At 38.3% G+C, this 22,853-nt stretch overlaps 2 protein-coding genes across 2 annotated transcripts in view; one reads left to right on the forward strand and one right to left on the reverse strand.

Moving 5' to 3' along the window:
• The window catches only part of tcf7 (transcription factor 7), a 78,356-nt gene extending 66,288 nt beyond the window's left edge, over window positions 1-12,068 (forward strand). The window contains exons 10-13 of the mRNA XM_054625283.1: window positions 1,091-1,138; window positions 4,657-4,705; window positions 5,918-5,990; window positions 9,999-12,068. Of these exons, the coding sequence (XP_054481258.1) occupies window positions 1,091-1,138; window positions 4,657-4,705; window positions 5,918-5,990; window positions 9,999-10,365 (537 nt within the window). The 3' untranslated portion in view covers window positions 10,366-12,068. The remainder of the gene's footprint in view (window positions 1-1,090; window positions 1,139-4,656; window positions 4,706-5,917; window positions 5,991-9,998) is intronic.
• A 128-nt stretch (window positions 12,069-12,196) lies between these two features.
• On the reverse strand, window positions 12,197-17,932 carry skp1 (S-phase kinase-associated protein 1). The gene is made up of 6 exons (XM_054625731.1): window positions 17,828-17,932; window positions 17,131-17,230; window positions 15,931-16,004; window positions 14,941-15,084; window positions 13,086-13,226; window positions 12,197-12,931 (listed from the first exon to the last, which is right to left on the reverse strand). Exons 2-6 carry the CDS (start codon window positions 17,225-17,227, stop codon window positions 12,896-12,898), a joined length of 492 nt encoding a protein of 163 aa, XP_054481706.1. The 5' UTR covers window positions 17,228-17,230; window positions 17,828-17,932; the 3' UTR covers window positions 12,197-12,895.
• Between the last annotated feature and the right edge of the window lie 4,921 nt (window positions 17,933-22,853).

The following is a 22,853-nucleotide window of genomic DNA, read 5'->3' on the forward strand; positions in this document are numbered from 1 at the left end:
TCCTCATCTTTTCTCCTCTTCCTCCATTCTCCATACAACTTTTTTCCAAACAGATTTTTAAAAGCTAACATGAAAAAAAAAAAAAAAAAAAAAAAAAAAAGAAAACGAGGGGAATGTTAAAGTATTAAGCAGGCACTCTCGCTTTGTTATGGAAAAGGCATGATTTCTATACATGTGCTGTAGTGGGAACCATCTCTAGAGTGAAGAAGTCATGTGGTTGCCATGGTTACAACGCTGAGCCTGTAGAAACTTGAAGTGTGAAACAAATACGTTATAATGTTTTTAATGATGTAATATGTTGTTAACTTTACAATTATTACAAACAAGAAATGTGTTATTTATTTATTAAATTAATGTTAATATATTAGATTAAAAACATGATCAGTTATACTTTGACATTTTGTTATAATTAAAGAATATAATTTCCATTTATTCATTCTATCCTTGTGATGCAAAAAATAATAATAATATTCAACTAAAGCATTTGTAATTTTTATTTATTAAAATAAATACCAATACATTTGTAGAAAGATACGAATTATTTTTTTACTTTGATAAGATATTTTATTATGCAGTATTTATTAAATTAGTAAATTAGCTTGACTTACATTATGTTAAATGTCAAAAATCGTAAATAATAATAAGCAGTAAGAAAACACTTGATGCAAGCCACTTGACTTATTTCTCTCTGGTTTGATTCCCTGTAATTAAAACCTAAATGGAAAAAACAGATCCTGTTCTGTTCTGAAAAAACAGAACAGAACAGGATCAATTCAATAAACCAGAACTTGTTGAACTGGGTTTGATCATATGTAATGTTCTCACAGATATTAATCAACTTAACTCCCTTTTAACTGGTTACTGTCTCAACAACCTGCATGATCATTGGCTCCCAGGCCTGTCAGTCAAATGTCATAAACCATAACGACAGACTTCCATAGCATGAAATGATTTAGTAGGTCTCCCAGAATCCTAGAGGAAGTCAAACCTGTGTGGTGCATGTGTTGTGTAGTCTAATGTTTTTGGGGATGTGCTGTATCTGGGCTGCTGTGTGCCTCTGATCTGTCAGTTTGCTGTTGAACTCTTGCAGGAGGCGGGCCTTAGCGGGGTCGCAGGGGAAAAGAGTAAAGCTGATTGGGTAGGGACACGTCTTACGGTGGATTTATGCCTCTGTGGTGGGAACAAACATGTGAAGAGCTGCATGAAAGGGGTTGTGGGTATTCCTGTGCAAAGTTTGCATGCACCTTCTTGGAAAACAAAAAAACACACAATTCTTAATGACTCACACACACACACGTCAGCTCTCACCAACAACACGTAAGCTGCAAAAGCAGATCTGATTGGAGTACATTTTCACCAAGTCTTGCACGTTGCCATGGTTATGACTACTTGTCGGTTAAACTGAATCGCACAGAGGTATAAATCAACCCGTTTTTGCTCAACTAACAGAGCGCAGGGCCGCATGGCTGGCCTCGCCTCGCTGCCTTAGTTTAATTTCTACTTCTGGCCATCCCTTTAAAAATACAGCACCCTCATTTTTGTTACTCATAGAGTTACATACACGCTACAATTATACAGAAACACTGCACTTAGTAGTGATTTTTATACTCAATAGTCATCTGTTATTCTAATACCCAGAGGTCTAAGTAAAGCCTTTAACGTATGAATATTTTCTACCATAAATCGATGAGGCCAGTGTGTCATAATCAGGTGAAGTAAAGGCTTTGGTTGGAACAGAAGCTGCTTTTCAGTGACGTTTAGTGCCCCGTCAGAGCGGTGACCTGTTTACGCTTCTCTCTGCTGTACTGTCTTGTTTTTCCTCTTTACCTGACTGAGCTGAACTCTGTAGACGGGCGGGCATGGCACACGAGTTACGGCGACGCTTTGCTTGGGCTGTGGTTTACAACGCGTTCCGCAACGCCTGAACGAGTGCTTCATGTCACAAACATGCACACCGATTCAGTTCTAATGTCATTCTTCATTTGTTTGTTTTTTGTCTCAATCATGCCGGTTTATTGAGGAGATATTTCAAAAATAAAAGCCCTCACTCTTATCTGTAGACGGTTATTTTCTAAGCTCAAAGTTCAAAAACATCCTCATGATGTTCTGAACATGTTCGTAGGTGTGGATGCTGTTTGATTAGTTCATATGTACAAATGTCATGACTAAGTACGACTATCTGTGTACACATCGTCCATCCAAACATGTCGGCTAACGGGCAGGTACAGTGCTCAAGAAATAGACCTGTACAAATAGAGTAGGAGTAGAACCGATAACGGTGGTCAAATGGTCATTTGACTCGTGCTAAATAAAATGGCAGTTGTTGTTATGGTGAAGACACAGTTCAGGGTGGAGACGGATGACTGGCTAGTTAGCTTGTCGTTCTTCGGAGCGGTGGGCAGTGAGTTGCAGGGACCGTTAGACCTAGCGCTGCCACTACGCCTGCTGTTCAACTCGTTTTATGTAACTGATGTAGCACTAAAGCATGGTGGAATTAGCAAGCTAGCTAACTAGCTTGCTAATTCCACCATGCTTTAATGCTACACTGGTTACAGAAAATAACTTGAACCATGTGCTTTCCTACGCTGTGAATAGAGCTTGTGGATGAAACGTAAAGCTCATTTTAGTCGTTACTACAAAACCGCACTTTAGTGAGTCCGCGACTTGCTGTAAGTTTATATGAAAAGTTAGCTCGCTACAACGGTTGCAGTGGCAACGGTACAAACAAAAATGGCCGCCGCTGAGACCATCCTGCTGGGTTGATTTGAATGGGAATGTCCGTTCTATGATTCAACTAAAGATTCAAACCCTTTCAGATGATTTTTTTTTAGGAATCATGTGATCATTCTACAGCCGTGAGGAGGACTTATTGTTGAACCATAGCATCACAAAAAATGATGAATGATTTATTGAAAATATTCCTCTGAAGCACAGGGAACCAGAGTCTGATCAGCTAATAAGTAATGATGAAATATACATCTAAGCATGCAGGACTTCTTTTGTTGTCTGTTGCATTTTGAGAATCCCCTTCACTCCCCATCACCATCATCAATCTAAAAAATAAATATATACAGTCCCCGGACCTCCTCACAAAACAGGAAGTGTAGTTCCACACATATCGCCCCCGCAGTTGTGGAGGGTTTCTCCTCCGAGTCCTTAAAAAAACCCACACATAGTATATGCACACACACACACACATACGCCCACAGACTCACAGCTTCAGAATGGTGCACTTGCAAGAGTTGTTGTTGTAACCACATAGACGATGCTGACAGCGAGCCGAGGAGGGCAGACATGGAGGCGTAGGCGGTAGATCTCTGAACCCACATCCTCCCTCTCACCCAAATACGAGGCCTCGCTTCACCGTCACTGGATCTGCCTCAACAACTGTGATGTTTACCTCAACAGTCACACATCACAATACGACCATGAAAAATGGCTTCAACATATGAAAACAAGATTGTTGGATCCGAGTCGATCTGTAAATCTTTAAAAGCCTTTTTTTTTTTTTTTTTAAAGATATTTTCGAGTTTTTCAATCGATATATCTGCCGACGACGCATCATTTTTCTGCATGAATTAAATTGACAATGACATTAGTGATGGAACGTATTTTCTTTTTGGGATTTCTTTATCTTTCTTGCTTTTTTTTCTTGCTTTTTGTAGAGCATTAAATATGGTTGCCTGACCTGGTTGCTGCTTTTAACTTTGCACTCTTTTTGAAATGTTTTTACATGTCACAAAGAAATACAGTTGTGGGACTATATTTGATCATAAACACTCAATATCGCTCTCAAAGAGGGATTGCACCTGAGGACGGTAAAACAAAGATGGATCCAAAAATTCTTTTTTGGAGGCATTATCAGACAGAAATCATATACACTGGACCAAAATTTAAATGAAAACACCTTGGTTGAAATAGCAGATTTAAGACTTTTTCTATGCACACAGAAGACTTAATTCCCTCAAATTTGGTCACAAATTTGTTAAAAACTGTGTTAACGAACACTTCTCCTTTTGCCAAGATAATCCATCTATTTTGGAGTTTAGTTTTGAAACTTTACACAAATGTGTAATAGGATATACATATATAATGACATTTTGGAGAGACGTTGATGTAAACTGCAACATGACTGGTTGGCAAAGTCACTGAACCGTTAGGCTGTAATTTTAGTTTCAAGATAAAACTGATATTTTTAGAGTGAACTTTTATTGTGAAAGGCCCAAAGCACACCTATGAAGTAATCAAGCTGTTTAATCAGCACCTTGATACTCCACATCTGGTAAGCAGATGGATTATCCTAGCAAAGGAGAAGTGCTCAGTCACATGGGTTTTAACAAATTTCATAATATGAAAGAAAAAATAAAGTGTTTGCATAGAAAAAGTCTTTAGATCTTTTATTTCAACTGGTGGAAAATGAGAGCAAAAAACAAAAGCTAAAAAAATATTTTTCTTTAGTGTCGATATAAGAGAGCAGCAGCACAATCCCATAATCCTCACAAATGATGGCTGATAACTAATCTGAGTAGAAACCAAAAGAACTGGATTCACCAGCTTCAGTCAAAAGCCTGCTGAAGGTGAAGTTATGACCATGTCGTCATCTCAACAGCCTGTCTCATTTAATTGGGGGGCTTTTGTTTGTTTTTTCTCCCGCAGGGCAAAAAGAAGAGGAGAAAAAGGGAGAAGCTGCAGGACTCCAATACAGGTAAACATCCAGATCTTGCCTCTCTGCTGTCAGACAGATATCATAATAATATGTTTCAGTAGAGGAAAAACTAACGTGCAGCTTCAACTCTCAATCATTGAGTCGAGCTTGAACTTGCGTTGGCGCTCTGTAACACAACATCTCTGAGTGTTTGAGGCAGGATGTGTCTCTAACGTCAAACCACCCACCCACTCTGCTTTCCACCTAACCTGAATTATAAACCTTTTAATCCCCCGGTGTACAAAAAACTTTGTCTCCTGTTCTTAGCTGTCCAAGTTTAAACTGTCAGATATGATGTGCTTAGGGCAATCAACCAAATATGTTCACATCTCAGAAGTCCTCTACATATCTCTAGTAGATCATTTTCTGTACCTGAACACTTTATTAGTCACCAGCATTAGCAGGTAGAAGCAAAACTGAGAACGTAACAATGTGGAGCAGCTCTGAAGCTAAATTATGCAAATCTGTAATGTAAGAGACTGGTAGAAAAATGTTAATAGATGTTAAGAAGTCAGCTAATAGACAAGGAGCTGATGGTGAAGCATGAATTTGTCTTAATGCAAGATTGAATGCATCTCCTGATCCAAAGCTAAGCTCCAATTCAAAATGACTGTGAAGCTTATTAAAAAAATCTAGAAATCAAATCTGATCTTGATGAAAAAATATATATATATGATGAGGATTTCCAGCCTTAAAACACAGAAGTAGTATTAGTAGAAATGTGTATTTCTGGATTTCAAGACCGGAGACTTCAAACCGATGAAAGTCCTGCACTAACTGAGCGTCACAGCACGGCTGCCCTCTGTACGTCTTAACAGCTCGTTTCCAGGATGTCTGACTTGTTTGTTTGACCAAGTTGTGTGTGTGTGTGTGTGTGTGTGTGTGTGTGTGTGTGTGTGTGTGTGTGTGTGTGTGTGTGTGTGTGTGTGTGTGTGTGTGTGTGTGTGTGTGTGTGTGTGTGTGTGTGTTGGAGGTTGTCGATGTTTTTTGCTGTGCTGTAACCGGCTACTAACAGTTTGACTTGATGGCTTTTCTCTGAACGAGATGCTCTTGTGTCTCTTTATCTCTCTCCTCTTCGTCTGTCTTTACCCCTCTGCCCTCTCTAACCTTTTCCTCTCCTCCTCCTCCTCCTCCTCCTCCTCCTCCTCCTCCTCCTCTTCCTGCTTCCTTCTCCTCCCTCTTGTTATGTTGCATGCTGTGCATTGTGCTCAGACCCGGGCTCTCCTAAGAAATGCCGGGCTCGCTTCGGCCTCAACCAACAAACGGACTGGTGCGGTCCCTGCAGGTGTGTACCGAACAACCACCCTCCATCCCCCCCCCCCCCCCCCATAGCACGGCACTGCTATCATCCAACAAGCAGTCCTCCTCTTTCCTCCCATTCAACCATCCGTCCATCACCTCCCTCTGATCGGGTCTCTGTTATTCAAACATTTCTGAACGGCGGAGCTGCTGCAGAGGTCTCAATCATCTCATTTCATTTTAGATTATACTAAAATACTATTTAGATATAGTATGTCAAATAAATAGCAGGATGTTCTACAACATCAGGTCGCATTTTGCAGCATGCAAGCCAGCATGCTTCTCTGGCTAATCTGACCCACAATCCTTTGCGCTGCAGATATATGAGCAAGAGGGTCAAAGTTTAAAGATGCCATGTTATGAGGAAGAAGTACAGTACCAGTCAAAAGTTTGGACACACCTTCTCATTCAACTACTTTGAAGAATCTAAAATATAAAACATATTCTGGTTTGTTGAGCATTTGTTTGTTTACCACATAATTCCATATGTGTTCCTTCATAGTTTGGATGTCTTCAATATTAATCTACAATGTAGAAAAAAATAAAAATAAAGAAAAACCATTGAATGAGAAGGTGTGTCCAAACTTTTGACTGGTACTGTATGTCCAGATTTATTACATACTACACGCACCTACTTTTTAAGGGCAGCTGCAGTATGAACTAAGTGTAAAAAGAAAAAGTAAGTGATTTGGAACGCAGCTAAATTACAAGACTCAACCAATGAGATTACGTCCGCCTGGAAACAAGCTCCGCCCTCAGAGAACGTTTAAAAATCAAGCCTGACCTCTGCATGCTGTCTGTCACTAACTTGCTGCTCTGCAAATTGCAGCGTCATTGCCATGGATGTGTAGTTATTAGTAGTAATAGAAATAGCAGTAGAGGCACATGGTCACGGTTGAAAGAAGTGTGAAAACATCTGAAGTCTTGCAGCATTATCATTTCACCGTGAGTCACTAACATCAGATCCTCATTTAGTTTTCTTAGTTAGTGTTTTACTCTGATGTCTTTCCGTAAAGGCCAGCGGTGCTTTACACTTCTGTTATAACGCATTGCATCATACAAGCTCTGTAAACGTAATGTGGTTAAAGGGGATTGCCACTCTGGTGCTACAAAGAATTACCCCACTGATCTTCTTTTCAAAATCTCGTCTCATGACTGATTTAATTTCAAGTTTGTGCCGAAAATTGCCCGAAAGTCAGACATGGTCACGCAGGTTTAGACTTCTGCTGAGACGAAGATAAAACTCCTTCATCCTGAATACCAGTAATTAATACCAGTTTACCACACCTGTGTAGTAAAAGTTCAAACACAAAATATTCCAACTCTTAAAGCCTCTGAACTCCCACACAGGTGTTTCCTGTTAATCTGACTGATTAGACGTCTTGCTCGGGACTCCTCTTCCTGTTAGCGCTGTTGCACCTGTTGAGGCGGGAACAAACTACACCTCCTTCATTCTCATTGGTCGATGAAGATTGACGCCTGAACAAATTCCCATCAGCAGAGGTCTCACCAGCCGTGACTGAAAACACCTGTGTGGGTGTTCACAGTCGATCTGACTCAGCAGCCTAAATGAATCCATCAGATCGGGGCTTCTCTCTTGAGTGGAATTATGAACTGAAGCTTGGAGTTTTCCCACAGCGAGCAAATGGCCTGAGCCAGCTGGAACAATATTTAAAACACTCTCAGAGTTGTAAAAGTAAAACAGGAAGTCAGATTTATTAACCTGCCAGAGCTGTTCATTCAGGATTATTTACTGGTTTCAGTTACTTATTTTAAGATCGCAACTTTCCAAGTTCCTCTGCAATGAGACAGAAACGTTGTACGAGTACAACATAAATCAGAAGTACTCCCATCACCTCCTCTGTTCTTCTCAGAGCAGGATTTACAGTAGACAGTCTACCGCCTCGCTGCAGGAGTCGGGAATCTGTGCGGTTGTGCAGAAAAAAAAGCTTCTAGCACCGCGTCTCTGTAGCAACCCCGCCGTGTTCCCCACCACCACGTCATGGAAATCTAAAGTGTGTGTGTGTTTTCGGTTTGAGAGAACAAAGGGGGGTGAGTGTGGTTAGAGCAAATCCTTATCACCACAGCTCGACACACACACACACACACACACACACACACACACACACACACATGCTCCCTGCAGCTTTTTGCATCTTGACAGCGTTCTCATGCCCATCTGCTTTCAACTTTCTCCATTCATGCGATGTGGTAACGGGCGCCGTTTGATGGTGAACTCTGACATTTAGAAATCACTTTCTATTGCACTCTTCCCCCTTTCTCTCCCTCTCTCTCTCTCTCTCTCTCTCTCTAAATATGGCCTCGCGCCTTTCCTTGCGGTTAAAACCTGGTGACTCATATCATATTCTGGTAATGATCATGGGATCCTGTTAGCTGCTTTGATGCTGCGCTCAGAGGTACACAAGTCTGCTTTAAGTTTGACACCTCGTGAAGCAGAGCACATCACTGCTGTTAGACAGACGCAGTGTGTTTGGTGCAGGCGGTTCATTGTTTGACAGTAACAAAACTCAACTAAAACAGAAGTATTACGGTAAATTGATTCTAAATATGAGTGGTGTTCCCTGCGCTCAAATAATAAATTGTTAATCAATTATCTTTTCATGAAGACTGGAAGCGGAGAAACAGCTAGACTTTGTCAAAAGTTCAAAAATATGCAAAAAAAACAGTTAAAAAAGAATAAGAAGCTCAGTTAACCTCAGCAACCTGTGGATCTGAGAAGTGAAGCCAATGCTTCATGTCTTAAAGCTGCATTCTCTCTAGTGTCCACCAGGGGGCGACTCCTCTGGTTGTATAGAAGTCTATGAGAAAATGACTCTACTTCTCTCTTGATTTATTCCCTCAGTAAACATTGTAAACATGAGTTTATGGTCTCAATCTCTAGTTTCAAGTCTTCTTCAATACAGCATGATGTTCATTTAGTAAATGATGCTCCATTTAGAGTCAAACAGACCATAAAGCAGGGTATGCTTTAGGGCGGGGCTACACAGTGATTGACAGTGGTGATTTCCGTTCACTGGTTGCAAAAATCCAAGATGGCGACGGCCAAACCGCCAAAATGGAGGCTTCAAAGTGTCATTCCACAAACCAATATGTGACGTTACGACGTCCACTTCTTATATACGTCTTGTTTTCAGCACATAAAGGTGTTGACGGGTGTCATTTTGAACATGACTAGCTGTGTTCCACTGCTTCCTGTCTTCATGCTAAACTAATCTAATCTAATCTAAATTCCATAACTCAAATCTAGCACAGACATGAGAGTGGTTTCAATTTTCTCATCTAAATCCCAGCAAGAAAGCAAATGAGCAACGTTCACAAAATGTTCCTTTAATGCAACCTTTAATAATTCACCTCAGATTGACACCAATCAAACCGTTTTATTGCATTTTTCCTTCTAAATGACAGTGACCTAGACGTCCAGCAATATTGTTCTTTTTTTAATCTAGAATATAATAAATTATGAGCTTATAATTCTAGAACTACATTTGTGATGTTTTGTTTTAACTCCTCCTTCACATACATGGATAGAGTGAACTAAACCCTCTGTGTAGTTCATTATGACCACGTGTCTGTAGTTCATTATGACCACGTGTCTGTAGTTCATTATGACCACGTGTCTGTGTAGTTCATTATGACCACGTGTCTGTAGTTCATTATGACCACGTGTCTGTAGTTCATTATGACCACGTGTCTGTAGTTCATTATGACCACGTGTCTGTAGTTCATTATGACCACGTGTCTGTAGTTCATTATGACCACGTGTCTGTAGTTCATTATGACCACGTGTCTGTAGTTCATTATGACCACGTGTCTGTGTAGTTCATTATGACCACGTGTCTGTAGTTCATTATGACCACGTGTCTGTGTTGGTTGTTGGTTGTCGTCAGTGTGTGAATGATGCATCTCCATGAAAGCCTGCTGACGTTTACCATCCACACTCTATTCACAGATAACTCTCTCTGACTGTCCCTAGGAGGAAAAAGAAGTGCATTCGCTACCTTCAAGGAGGAGGCTGTCCCAGTCCAACTTCTTCAGATTTAAGTGCTATAGACTCTCCGCCCTCCCCGACCCGCCACCGTCTCTACCAGCACCACCTCCCGCTCTCCCCGGGCTGCTCCCCGCCGCCCACCTCCCCGTCCGCTCACCTCCCCATGTCGCCGCCGACGCTGCACACGCGCTCGTCACACGCGCGCCCCCCTCTGCTGCTCCGTCAGCCCGCCACCAAACACGCCCACACGCGCCCGGAACTGACGGGAAAGCAGACGCACGGCTCGACGACGGCGCTGTCGGCCGCCAAGGCCGCAGGACTTTCTCTCAAAGTGCTAACGGAGTCTCTGTGATCTCCCCCCCCCCCATCCCTCACCCCTCCGTCACCTCAGCTTCCCCTCCAGAGCCATGAAGATCATCTTCCTCACCCGCCTTCACTCTCTCATTCATCCGTCCCCCTGTGGACTGAGGGTCATCATCCTCTTCTGATAGATCGTCTCCGTTCAGACGCTGGATCCTCCACAGTCTGCAGTTCCAGACTGGAATGCATCATAAAAGGTCAAAGGTCATCCCAAAGCCTCCTTCAAAATGGTCAATTGTTTAATCAAGCACTCAGGCAACCTGTCTGGAAATATTTGGCAGATGTGTGGCTCATCAATCACTGGTAAACACGTTACTGAGATTAGTATTTACTGTTTAACCCCATCATGATCTGCTCATGAACTCAAATTGTGTTTAGAAGTTTGAAGAGGAACACCGAAGTGTCTGAAAGGCTAAACGATGTCATTCAGAGGAGAGGCCTTCTGTCTGGAGGTCCACTGAATGAGTCACATCGTTGGGAGGATCCAGCTTCTGACATTGGGGATGATTGACAAATCTGTGGCTCTCTGGCTCCATCTGCTGCAGTTCAACAAATCTGACAAATGAAAACTCCCAAAATCCGCTCTGTGCTTTTTTTCCCCTCTTTTTCTTCAAAGCTGGGTTTATGCTTTTACCTCCATGACAATCAAATAACACAGTATTATAAATGCGCTCTTTGTTAAACGATCCACATCCACACAGACTCTTCTTCTAACATTTACACTTTTATCCAAATTTGGGGGTTTAGGGGGAACCCACCACTGTCCACCAAACCAGAGACCCACAACCAGCCATTCTGACCAGCAGAAACCTCAGAGAAAGACAGATTCATTATATAAGCTGCCGTTATGTTCAACAGTTCGACTTCAGTTTCATTCCATTTCCCCAAAAGTTTTTATAACTACGTGTTCAGCCCTCGGACAAAGACAGAAAAATATTTTTATCAGGTAAAAAGGTCTCATTCATGACAAGTTACATTATCTCCTTTAGGCACTTTCAGTCGCTCACTATATCATCGGTTACATTTGTTCTGTTTTCTCCTTATTTTTGTACGATTTGATGATTTTTAAGGGCAGGTGTTTAGCTGGTGGGAACAAACCCTCAGAGAAAGGATTTTTATAGTTTCTTCTTTGAACATTTTGCAGCTCCGTTAACTAATCTGAGACCAAATGGGTACTATTATATTGCATTGTGTTGTAAAGTTTTATAAATGTTGGAATTCCCTATTATGATTAAACTTTTATATGTTTTTATGTAAAAAAAAGAAAAAATGAAATGTTTAGAAAAAAAAAAAGATTTTTTTTTTTTAGTTGCTACCATTTCTTAAAGCAATACATTTTGTGTTTGTCCTTTGGTGCAGAATTTAACTTTTTTTGTTTTGGGGTCAAGTGTTACTTCAGCAGCGTTTCTCAATCTGTGCATGTTTCAACTTCAATGTTCCAAACAGATTTTGACTAGAAAAGCTTTCATTTCCTGGTTCTGCTTTCAGCTCCAAACTCTTCATTCAACGCTGTGGACAAACTATTTGTGCAGAAAAACCCTGTTTTCCTCCAGCAGAGAGAGCTCTTGTGCTAGAAATAGCTTGTTTTATTTGGACGTCAGTAGTGGGATCACTCAAGATTTCATTTGTATTTTTTACGCCTCTGATGTATTACATGTTTTCTGTTCGATGTATTAAAGTGTTTTTAATATCTTTTCCATGTCTGCTGTGGTTTAAAAACACAAGAACATTGCAATAAAGATTTTAAGTGAGACAAATTACTGTTTAAATAATTAAAAATTCATCTACGCTACCTTGAACACAAAAAACACACACCAGCCTTTTTATATGTTTTATTTACTCCTTCAATACATTTTTGATCATCCCAAAAGCCAGAATCAGAGCTTTATCTGAGAAAAAAGTATCCAATTCAAAACAACGTGAATCAGGAATGAGTAACTCTACGCCGTGTGACAACACACAAGTACTTCCGAGTCGTTACGCAAAACAAAAACGCATCTTTCTCCCTCAAACTTCACGTTTCCTTTAAAAACGGCCCCATCCTCTCTGAACGTGGCTTTACAGAACAGATGCATTCACAGAGCAAAAAATAAAATATTCACCCTTTATTTCCATTGTCAAAAAAAAGCCATTTCATTTTTTTATCAATTAACCTAAAAGAAAAACAAACATGTCCAGTAAAAAAGACAACCATAGCGATTAATAATAGGGAAAACGTCTTCTAATCTTATACCAAAGCCATGAAACCAGGACTAGTTATTTATGTGAATACACAATACATGTGTGTGTGTGTGTGTGTGTGTGTGGAAACAAAAGAGCTTCTTTGTTTAAATAATGACAATACACAGGCAAAGTTAAAATGATCATGCTATGGGTTTAGAGAAATAAAAGGGGCAAGGGTGGGCGTGTGTGGCTCTAAATATACTAAATGTAAATATTGACAAGTATGAACAACACCAGTGCAACCAGTTAGCAGGGACAATTCCTATTCAGTGTGGTAGTGTTGGCAGGATCTCCCCCTTTTACTTCTCTTCACACCACTGGTTCTCTTTGCGTACCTGAGGACGAGAGGAGGTTTACAAAACGTTCAGAGGGTCAGCTGTCAAAGCTTAGTACAGAATAAAACAGACTTAACTCTAAAGCGATCTATTCATTCCTTATAAATTGCACCATAACATTTCTTAAGAGACAGATGAAGGATGGAATAACTACCTGGGCTTCCTCCTCCTCTGTGAAATCATTTTTGATGTTGAAAGTCTTCCGGATCTCCTCCGGGGTTTTGCCTTTAATCATGTTGGCCACCGTCTTGCAGGTGACATCTAACAGGCCTTTGATGTCCAAATAGTTGGCGGCCTGAAAAAAGGGGAAAAACAACAAGCGCCATGAAGAATATTAAGAGGAGAGAGGGAGGAGGGGGGGCAGTGAGAGACCGCAGCATTAAAAAGGAAAATAAACACTTAGAAGTAGACGAACAACCAAGGCTGTTTTGTTTTGGATTCATTTCCAGCACTAAAATGCTACTGTTGAATTTCACTACTGTAGTTATTCAGACTGCCAACATTTATTACTGAGGGGAATTTAAAATGTTGAAAAAAAAAAACACCCTAAATTGAAACCGACTGCATTTGTGTCCCTGGTAACAGTGCGACGATTAACCAGGACTCCATTTAAACACAGCATCAACATGCAGTCTGAATAACGCAGAAACATATTGATTTAAGGTGTAAAGAATGCACGAAAATAAATCAGGCTGGTCAGAGTGTGATGTGACTGTTCAAACCACACTGGAGTTGCCAGGTGGAAATTCTTAGATAAACCAGTCCAGCTAGTTCAAAGGTCACAACTCCAGCAAAAGCTCCACCCTGGCAAAAAGCTGTTTGATGACAAGTCAACCAGCCTGTCTACTAAATGCATATAGAGATTAAATGAAGTGAAGAATCAATCAAAACAACAAGAAAGCTTGGTGGAAAGTCAATGTCCAAAGATTGTATCCAGAAAGATCCAGATCACATGTTAATAAAAAGAGTCAGTTTAACCAGGAAGTCAACTTTGAGTCATGAATTTAAAGGACAGATTATAGCAGTTCATATTTCTGAGAGACAGGATTTTACAACTCTCTAGAAACATAGTTATGAATAAACACTCTTCATAGTATTGTGAAGTTTAATTAGGAGCCCTACTGCGTAGCGAGGCTACATTTAAACGGCATCGGATTAACCACTAATCTGAGGTCACTAAGGTAAAACATCAACTCCTCTCCCGCTGTGTTGCAGTGAACTCACACCCTGTTCTGCCCGTTTGACCTCACGTACACCATGTGGTGACTAAGCCTTGGGTTCATTTTCATGGAGCACAGGTGGAGCTACTCCGTCAGCCCTTCCCTCCTCAGCATCAACCAGCTTCGGCCATGTAAACACAGAGACCAGACACCCCGACTTGTGTTTCACTTCTAGGAAGCCCACAGCTCTTCCAACAGTTCTTTCCCAATCACCCCCAGAAACTGCTTATGTTACATTTCACTTGTTGTCCTCGGAGTCAACACACGGCCCAGAGAAAATCCATTTAAGACCAAGATCACTCCCTGTGGGGCTTCACCTTAAAACTGGGTTTTTCCCCCAATCCCCACAGGCAGCAAATAACCCATCGTCCAGCTGTTGCCACGCAACTTTTGTATCTCTGTCAACCCAAATAGAAAGGCTCAGTGCTCACAACAGTGAACTTAATAGAGAGCAGGGAAAAGAGCGTATTAAAAGAAAAATACATGTTTGACTTAAGCAAGAAAGAATAACTGCAATGACAACTTTATATACATCAACGTAAATGTCACGAGAAATCAAATTACAGAACACCAAAAGTGTGTGTTGTTGGGGACTAAGATCAGTTTAGAAATGAACATTGTGGGGACTCAGGGTAAAAAAGCTGTTCCGAACCAATCAAGCATTACTTTATACTTTATATTTTTATAGTTCAGCTGCGGGGTTGGCATGGTAATGGATGTAAAGGTTAGTGTCGACCTCCAGAGAATGACTGTAGGCCAATGTAACGTAAATGCAAAAAGTGTATTTACCAGAATGAGTTCAAACAAGGTTCCCTGGTCCACTTTGAGGAACTCCTGGTCCCACACAGGAATGTCATCCGTCCTCTTCTCCTTGTTCTCATCGTCCTCGGGTGGAGGAGGGTCATCTTTGTGATGAGTGCACCACTGAATCACCTGAGGGAAACACAGACGTACCATTTGAAACACGCCTGTGCATTCCAGTAGTCATAAGCTTGTGTAGGGCATTAATCAGGGCTTAATTATTCAGCATAGGTTCAAGTTCTGCCTAAAAGAATTTAAAAACCCTCTTGTTTGAAATAACTGCAGCTCTGAAGCACAAGCATGAACCTGAAGAGGCAAAAATAAACAGGCATCCAGCCTTCTGCTCCCACTAATGTGATTAGTTGAGAACAATGTAACAAGAGCAAAGGAGAACACATAGCTTGTGTTTCATGTGTGTGATGAATGAATAGAAGAAATATGATCATCTTTACAGAACGTGAAGACAAACCACAGGTACCACGCAAAGACTTTCATTTAAATATCGCAATACTTATATATTTGCAGTATTACAAAGTAGCTGTATGTGGTCACATCTTCCAGAAAATAATGCTGTATTCCTTTTTCTCTATTGTATTAAAACTATTCTGAAAACTATTCTTTGAATATTTGTCTTATTCATTCGCATACATAACATAAAAACATAGATGGCAATCACTATTTCATGCTTGTTTGCTGGAGCAGGGGAAAAAGACACCCAAGCTATTGTTGGAAGATTTAAGGTGACCACAGACCATGTTTCTTAATTAAAACATGTCATTCATGAATCATTTTGTCAACAATCGACTCTTTCAATGTGCAGGAAACACATTTAAAGTCGTACCAAATCTTTCAAGAATAACAGGGTGAAATTATGCGTTGACAGCACATAAAAACACCTTTTTATTTAACAAACAAACCTGATAAAACACTGATCAAAGGTGGGTGAACAATGGAGCTATGCTGCGTGTTTCAGGTTACCTTTTTAAGGATGGCAGCGTTTACATTGGGGAGGGGAACTGGGTCATCATCTCCTTCATCATCCATTCCCAAATCTGTCAAAGAATCAATGAATGTCATACATAGGTGTGCAATACATCTACAGAAATGTATTCATGCACATTACTGGTTTTGCTTCTTCCCCGGAGCCCTTGTGCTTTCTCGCCTGGCAGGTTTCCATGAATCGGGGTTATATCTGGACCGTCATCGTGCCACCTGCTGAGGCCTTGCTGACACCCACTGCTACTGCTACTATTATTATCAGTCACATTACTATTGTTATTTCCTGTACTGTTACGCTTATTGGCTTAGCTTCTACCCTGGAGTCTTTGTGCTTTCTCGCCTGGCAGGTTTCCATAAATTGTGGCTGTACCTGGACCGTGGTCGTGCATCCTGCTGTGACCCGGCTGACACCCACTTCTAAGTAAGGGGTCTAAGGACAGAGGATGTGAGGGTCTAAGGACAGAGGATGTGAGGGTCTAAGGACAGAGGGTGTGAGGGTCTAAGGACAGAGGACGTGAGGGTCTAAGGACAGAGGGTATGAGGGTCTAAGGACAGAGGGTGTGAGGGTCTAAGGACAGAGGGTGTGAGGGTCTAAGGACAGAGGACGTGAGGGTCTAAGGACAGAGGATGTGAGGGTCTAAGGACAGAGGATGTGAGGGTCTAAGGACAGAGGGTGTGAGGGTCTAAGGACAGAGGACGTGAGGGTCTAAGGACAGAGGACGTGAGGGTCTAAGGACAGAGGGTGTGAGGGTCTAAGGACAGAAGATGTGAGGGTCTAAGGACAGAGGACAGAGGAGGGGTCTAAGGACAGAAGATGTGAGGGTCTAAGGACAGAGGACGTGAGGGTCTAAGGACAGAGGGTATGAGGGTCTAAGGACAGAGGACGTGAGGGTCTAAGGACAGAGGTCTAAGGACAGAGGACAGAGGACGTGAGGGTCTAAGGACAGAGGACGTGAGGGTCTAAGGACAGAGGACGTGAGGGTCTAAGGACAGAGGACGTGAAGGACAGAGGGTCTTAGGACAGAGGACGTGAGGGTCTTAGGACAGAGGACGTGAGGGTCTAAGGACAGAGGGTGTGAGGGTCTAAGGACAGAGGACAGAGGACGTGAGGGTCTTAGGACAGAGGGTCTAAGGACAGAGGGTCTAAGGACAGAGGGTCTAAGGACAGACCATACAAACCTTCCAACATGGTCTTGATGGTCACAGACTGTTTGGCGATCTCCACATCCACCTCGAAGATCTCCCCATCGGAGCTCTGCAGCTTTATTGTGGGCATTCTCTGCACAACACAAACACACAAACACATAAACACACAAACACATAAACATCACATGACACACATCCAGACAGCCGAACATGTGACCAGACCCCCCATGCAACACATTCGAACGCTGTGTCGTCACCAGGGCCGGCGTTGCCATACCAACCAACACGAGAATTCGAATAGCTCCTGACCTCCGTAGCTTAGCAACACCTGTTAGCACACGCTGATGCTAAACCAAGTAGCTAACATGTTTATATGTGTTAATAAATAAAATAATATAGTATGCATAAAAACACCAATATTGAATGTGAATGTGCTTAATTACAGATGCACATATTTATTTTTTAAAGCAAAACAAGCCTCTTAAGTGGAGCTAACAAGGCAGCTAGCATTACAGCGCACTACGCTAGCATATTAGCCCCCTAGCTACGTTAGCATCTTAGCCACATGCTACGTTAGCATCTTAGCTTTGCGTGAGCGCCTGGCGGTGTCGACTAGGCCTCACTCGCACAAAGATGTAAACACAAACGCAAAGATCACATTTTACACACTAATAATAACAATAATAATAATAAATAATAAATAATAATAAAAACTCTTATCTGTGAGTACCGTAAATGGTCAACAGCAGGGCCTGACAGACGCGGAGCCACCGGCAGCTTGTGGGAGTCTGTGTTCGAGCAGAGAGAGCCGGAGTCGGATACCGGAGCAGAGGGAGGGGGGGGGGCTGGGTGTCCGCATGGAGCCTGCTTTCCTGTTTATTTAACCTTTTTTTATTTCATTTATCTACTGGGGTTTTATTTCACAACAGTACATTGGAATTTAATACAATTTTTTATGGGATTAATTTTGATTTAGTGTGTTATGCATGCAATTTATTATGCATTTTACCAGTATTATCTTAGTTTAAGTGTTATGTGAAATATACAGGACATTATGTGCCAATTATAGTGTTAAAAATGTTAATATACAGATTTTTATAGGATTAATTAAATTTACTGTAATTTGTTAAAATTTATTATGTTTTTATAGGATTAATTATAATTTACTGTGTTATGCATGCAATTTATTAATTTAGCCTTGTCATTTATTACCTTACTTTAAGTGTTATGTAGTGTTTGGACATTTTGAGCTGATTGCATAACATTTTTTATGTTCTTATAGGATTAATTATAATTTACTGTGTTATGCATGCAATTTATTATGCATTTTACCAGTATTATCTTACTGTTTAAGTGTTATGTAAATATATACTAGGCTTTTGAGCTGATTTGCATGCAATTTAATTTAATAAAAAAATTATGTTTTTATAGGATTAATAATAATTTACTGTGTTATGCATGCAATTTATTATGCATTTTACCAGTATTATCTTACTTTAAGTGTTATGTGAAATATACAGTACTAGGCAAAAGTTTGGAGATGATTTGCATCCCCCCAACACACTATAATTTAATACACTTTTTATGGGATTAATTATAATTTACTGTGTTATGCATGCAATTTATTATGCATTTTACCAGTATTATCTTAGTTTAAGTGTTATGTGAAATATACAGGACACTTTTGAGCTGATTTGCATCCCCCAACACACTATAATTTAATAAAAGAAATTATGTTTTTATAGGATTAATTATAATTTACTGTGTTATGCATGCAATTTATTATGCATTTTACCAGTATTATCTTACTTTAAGTGTTATGTGAAATATACAGTACTAGGCAAAAGTTTGGAGCTGATTTGCATCCCCCAACACACTATAATTTAATAAAAAATGTATGGGATTAATTATAATTTACTGTGTTATGCATGCAATTTATTATGCATTTTACCAGTATTATCTTACTTTAAGTGTTATGTGAAATATACAGGACACTTTTGAGCTGATTTGCATAAAAAATGTTATGTTCTTATAGGATTAATTATAATTTACTGTGTTATGCATGCAATTTATTATGTTTTTATGGGATTAATTATAATTTACTGTGTTATGCATGCAATTTATTATGCATTTTACCAGTATTATCTTAGTTTAAGTGTTATGTGAAATATACAGGACACTTTTGAGCTGATTTGCATCCCCCAACACACTATAATTTAATAAAATAAATTATGTTTTTATGGGATTAATTATAATTTACTGTGTTATGCATGCAATTTATTATGCATTTTACCAGTATTATCTTACTTTAAGTGTTATGTAAAATATACAGTACACTTTTGAGCTGATTGCATCCCCCCAACACACTATAATTTAATAAAATAAATTATGTTTTTATAGGATTAATTATAATTTACTGTGTTATGCATGCAATTTATTATGCATTTTACCAGTATTATCTTACTTTAAGTGTTATGTAAAATATACAGGCAAACTTTGGAGCTGATTTGCATCCCCAACAACTATAATTTAATAAAAAATGTTTTTATAGGATTAATTATAATTTACTGTGTTATGCATGCAATTTATTATGCATTTTTATTAATTTAGCCTTGTCATTATTTATTACTTTAAGTGTTATGTAAAATATACTTTATGCATTATGTGCAATTATAGTTTTAGTGTTATGTAAAATATACAGGACACTTTTGAGCTGATTGCATCCCCCCAACACACTATAATTTAATAAAAAAATGCATGCATTTTATTATGGGATTCATTATGATTTACTGTGTTATGCATGCAATTTATCATGCATTTTACCAGTATTATCTTACTTTAAGTGTTATGTAAAATATACAGGCAAAAGTTTGACACTTTTGAGCTGATTGCATAAAAAATGTTATGTTCTTATAGGATTAATTATAATTTACTGTATTATGCATGCAATTTATTATGTTTTTATGGGATTAATTATAATTTACTGTGTTATGCATGCAATTTATTATGCATTTTACCAGTATTATCTTAGTTTAAGTGTTATGTAAATATACAGTACTAGGCAAAAGTTTGGAGCTGATTTGCATCCCCCCAACACACTATAATTTAATAAAATAAATTATGTTTTTATAGGATTAATTATAATTTACTGTGTTATGCATGCAATTTATTATGCATTTTACCAGTATTATCTTACTTTAAGTGTTATGTAAATATACAGGACACTTTTGAGCTGATTTGCATCCCCCAACACACTATAATTTAATAAAAAAAGTTATGTTCTTATAGGATTAATTATAATTTACTGTATTATGCATGCAATTTATTATGCATTTTTATTAATTTAGCCTTGTCATTTATTTATTATCTTACTTTAAGTGTTATGTAAAATATACAGTACACTTTTGATCTGATTTGCATAAAAATGTTATATTCTTATAGGATTAATTATAATTTACTGTGTTATGCATGCAATTTATTATGTTTTTATGGGATTAATTATAATTTACTGTGTTATGCATGCAATTTATTATGTTTTTATGGGATTAATTATAATTTACTGTGTTATGCATGCAATTTATTATGTTTTTATGGGATTAATTATAATTTACTGTGTTATGCATGCAATTTATTATGCATTTTACCAGTATTATCTTACTTTAAGTGTTATGTAAATATACAGTACCAGGCAAAAGTTTGGAGCTGATTTGCATCCCCCCAACACACTATAATTTAATACAATTTTTAAATGTTTTATGGGATTAATTCTTTACTGTATTATGCATGCAATTTATTATGCATTTTTATTAATTTAGCCTTGTCATTTATTACCTTACTTTAAGTGTTATGTAAAATATACTTTATGCATTATGTGCCAATTATACTTTATTTTACAATAAAGAAAAAGGTGGGTTTAGTGTCAAGTTATTCACTAAACTATCTCTCCTTGTTACACACCCCTTTGAGCTGATTGCATCCCCACAACACACTATAATTTAATACAATTTTTAAATGTTTTTATGGGATTAATTATAATTTACTGTGTTATGCATGCAATTTATTATGTTTTTTACCAGTATTATCTTACTTTAAGTGTTATGTAAATATACAGTACTAGGCAAAAGTTTGGACACTTTTGAGCTGATTGCATCCCCCCACACATTATAATTTAATACAATAAATGATGTTTTTATAGGATTAATTATAATTTACTGTGTTATGCATGCAATTTATTATGTTTTTATGGGATTAATTATAATTTACTGTATTATGCATGCAATTTATTATGTTTTTATGGGATTAATTATAATTTACTGTATTATGCATGCAATTTATTATGTTTTCATAGGATTAATTATAATTTACTGTATTATGCATGCAATTTATTATACATTTTACCAGTATTATCTTACTTTAAGTGTTATGTGAAATATACAGGACACTTTTGAGCTGATTGCATAAAAAATGTTATGTTCTTATAGGATTAATTATAATTTACTGTATTATGCATGCAATTTATTATGCATTTTACCAGTATTATCTTACTTTAAGTGTTATGTAAAATATACAGTACCAGGCAAAAGTTTGGACACTTTTGAGCTGATTGCATCCCCCCACACACTATAATTTAATAAAATTTTTAAATGTTTTTATGGGATTAATTCTTTACTGTATTATGCATGCAATTTATTATGCATTTTACCAGTATTATCTTACTTTAAGTGTTATGTGAAATATACAGGACACTTTTGAGCTGATTGCATCTCCCCAACACACTATAATTTAATAAAATAAATTATGTTTTTATCGGATTAATTATAATTTACTGTATTATGCATGCAATTTTTTATGTTTTTATAGGATTAATTATAATTTACTGTATTATGCATGCAATTTATTATGCATTTTTATTAATTTAGCCTTGTCATTTATTACCTTACTTTATGTGTTATGTAAAATATACTTTATGCATTATGTGCCAATTATACTTTATTTTACAATAAAGAAAAAGGTGGGTTTAGTGTCAAGTTATTCTCTCCTTGTTACAGACCCCTTTTGAGCTGATTGCATCCCCCAACACCTATAATTTAATACAATTTTTATGGGATTAATTCTTTATTGTATTATGCATGCAATTTATTATGCATTTTATTAATTTAGCCTTGTGATTTATTACCTTACTTTAAGTCTTATGTAAAATATACTTTATGCATTATGTGCACACCTTCTCATTCAATGTTTTTTTTCTACATTGTAGATTAATATTGAAGACATCCAAACTATGAAGGAACACATATGGAATTATGTGGTAAACAAACAAATGGTCAACAAACCAGAATATGTTTTATATTTTAGTTGAATGAGAAGGTGTGTCCAAACGTTTGACTGGTACTGTACTTTATTCTATAATGAAGTAAAAGGTGGGTTTAGTGTCAAGTTATTCACTAAACTACCATGAGGTGGCGCTCTCTCCTTGTTACATACCCCTTTTGAGCTGATTGCATCCTCAAAAGCTCTCATTTCCTGTATTTTGGTACATAAATACCGCTTGTTCTATATAAATGTTGCAGTTAATAAATGCACAAAGTCAATTTGATTTGGGGCAATAAAAGAAGACAGGAAATATGTTTATACACAGGCACAGACATTTACACTGACATGTACAAGCAAAGGAACTTTTAAGGACAATGAAGGGCAGATGGAACAATTGTTTAAAATAAATCAAATATAAAATAGAAGTCAGAATAAAATAATGG

Source organism: Anoplopoma fimbria, chromosome 24 (genome assembly GCF_027596085.1).
Source record: "Anoplopoma fimbria isolate UVic2021 breed Golden Eagle Sablefish chromosome 24, Afim_UVic_2022, whole genome shotgun sequence".
NCBI lineage: Eukaryota > Metazoa > Chordata > Actinopteri > Perciformes > Anoplopomatidae > Anoplopoma > Anoplopoma fimbria.

Coding starts and splice junctions, on each gene's coding strand:
- skp1 (XM_054625731.1), bottom strand. CDS start 17,227: ATGCCCACAATAAAGCTGCAGAGCTCCGATGGGGAGATCTTCGAGGTG. Junction 13,227..14,940: donor CCTTGTTTGAACTCATTCTG/GTAAATACACTT, acceptor CCCTTTTTTCAG/GCCGCCAACTATTTGGACAT. Junction 12,932..13,085: donor CAGAGGAGGAGGAAGCCCAG/GTAGTTATTCCA, acceptor TCTCGTCCTCAG/GTACGCAAAGAGAACCAGTG.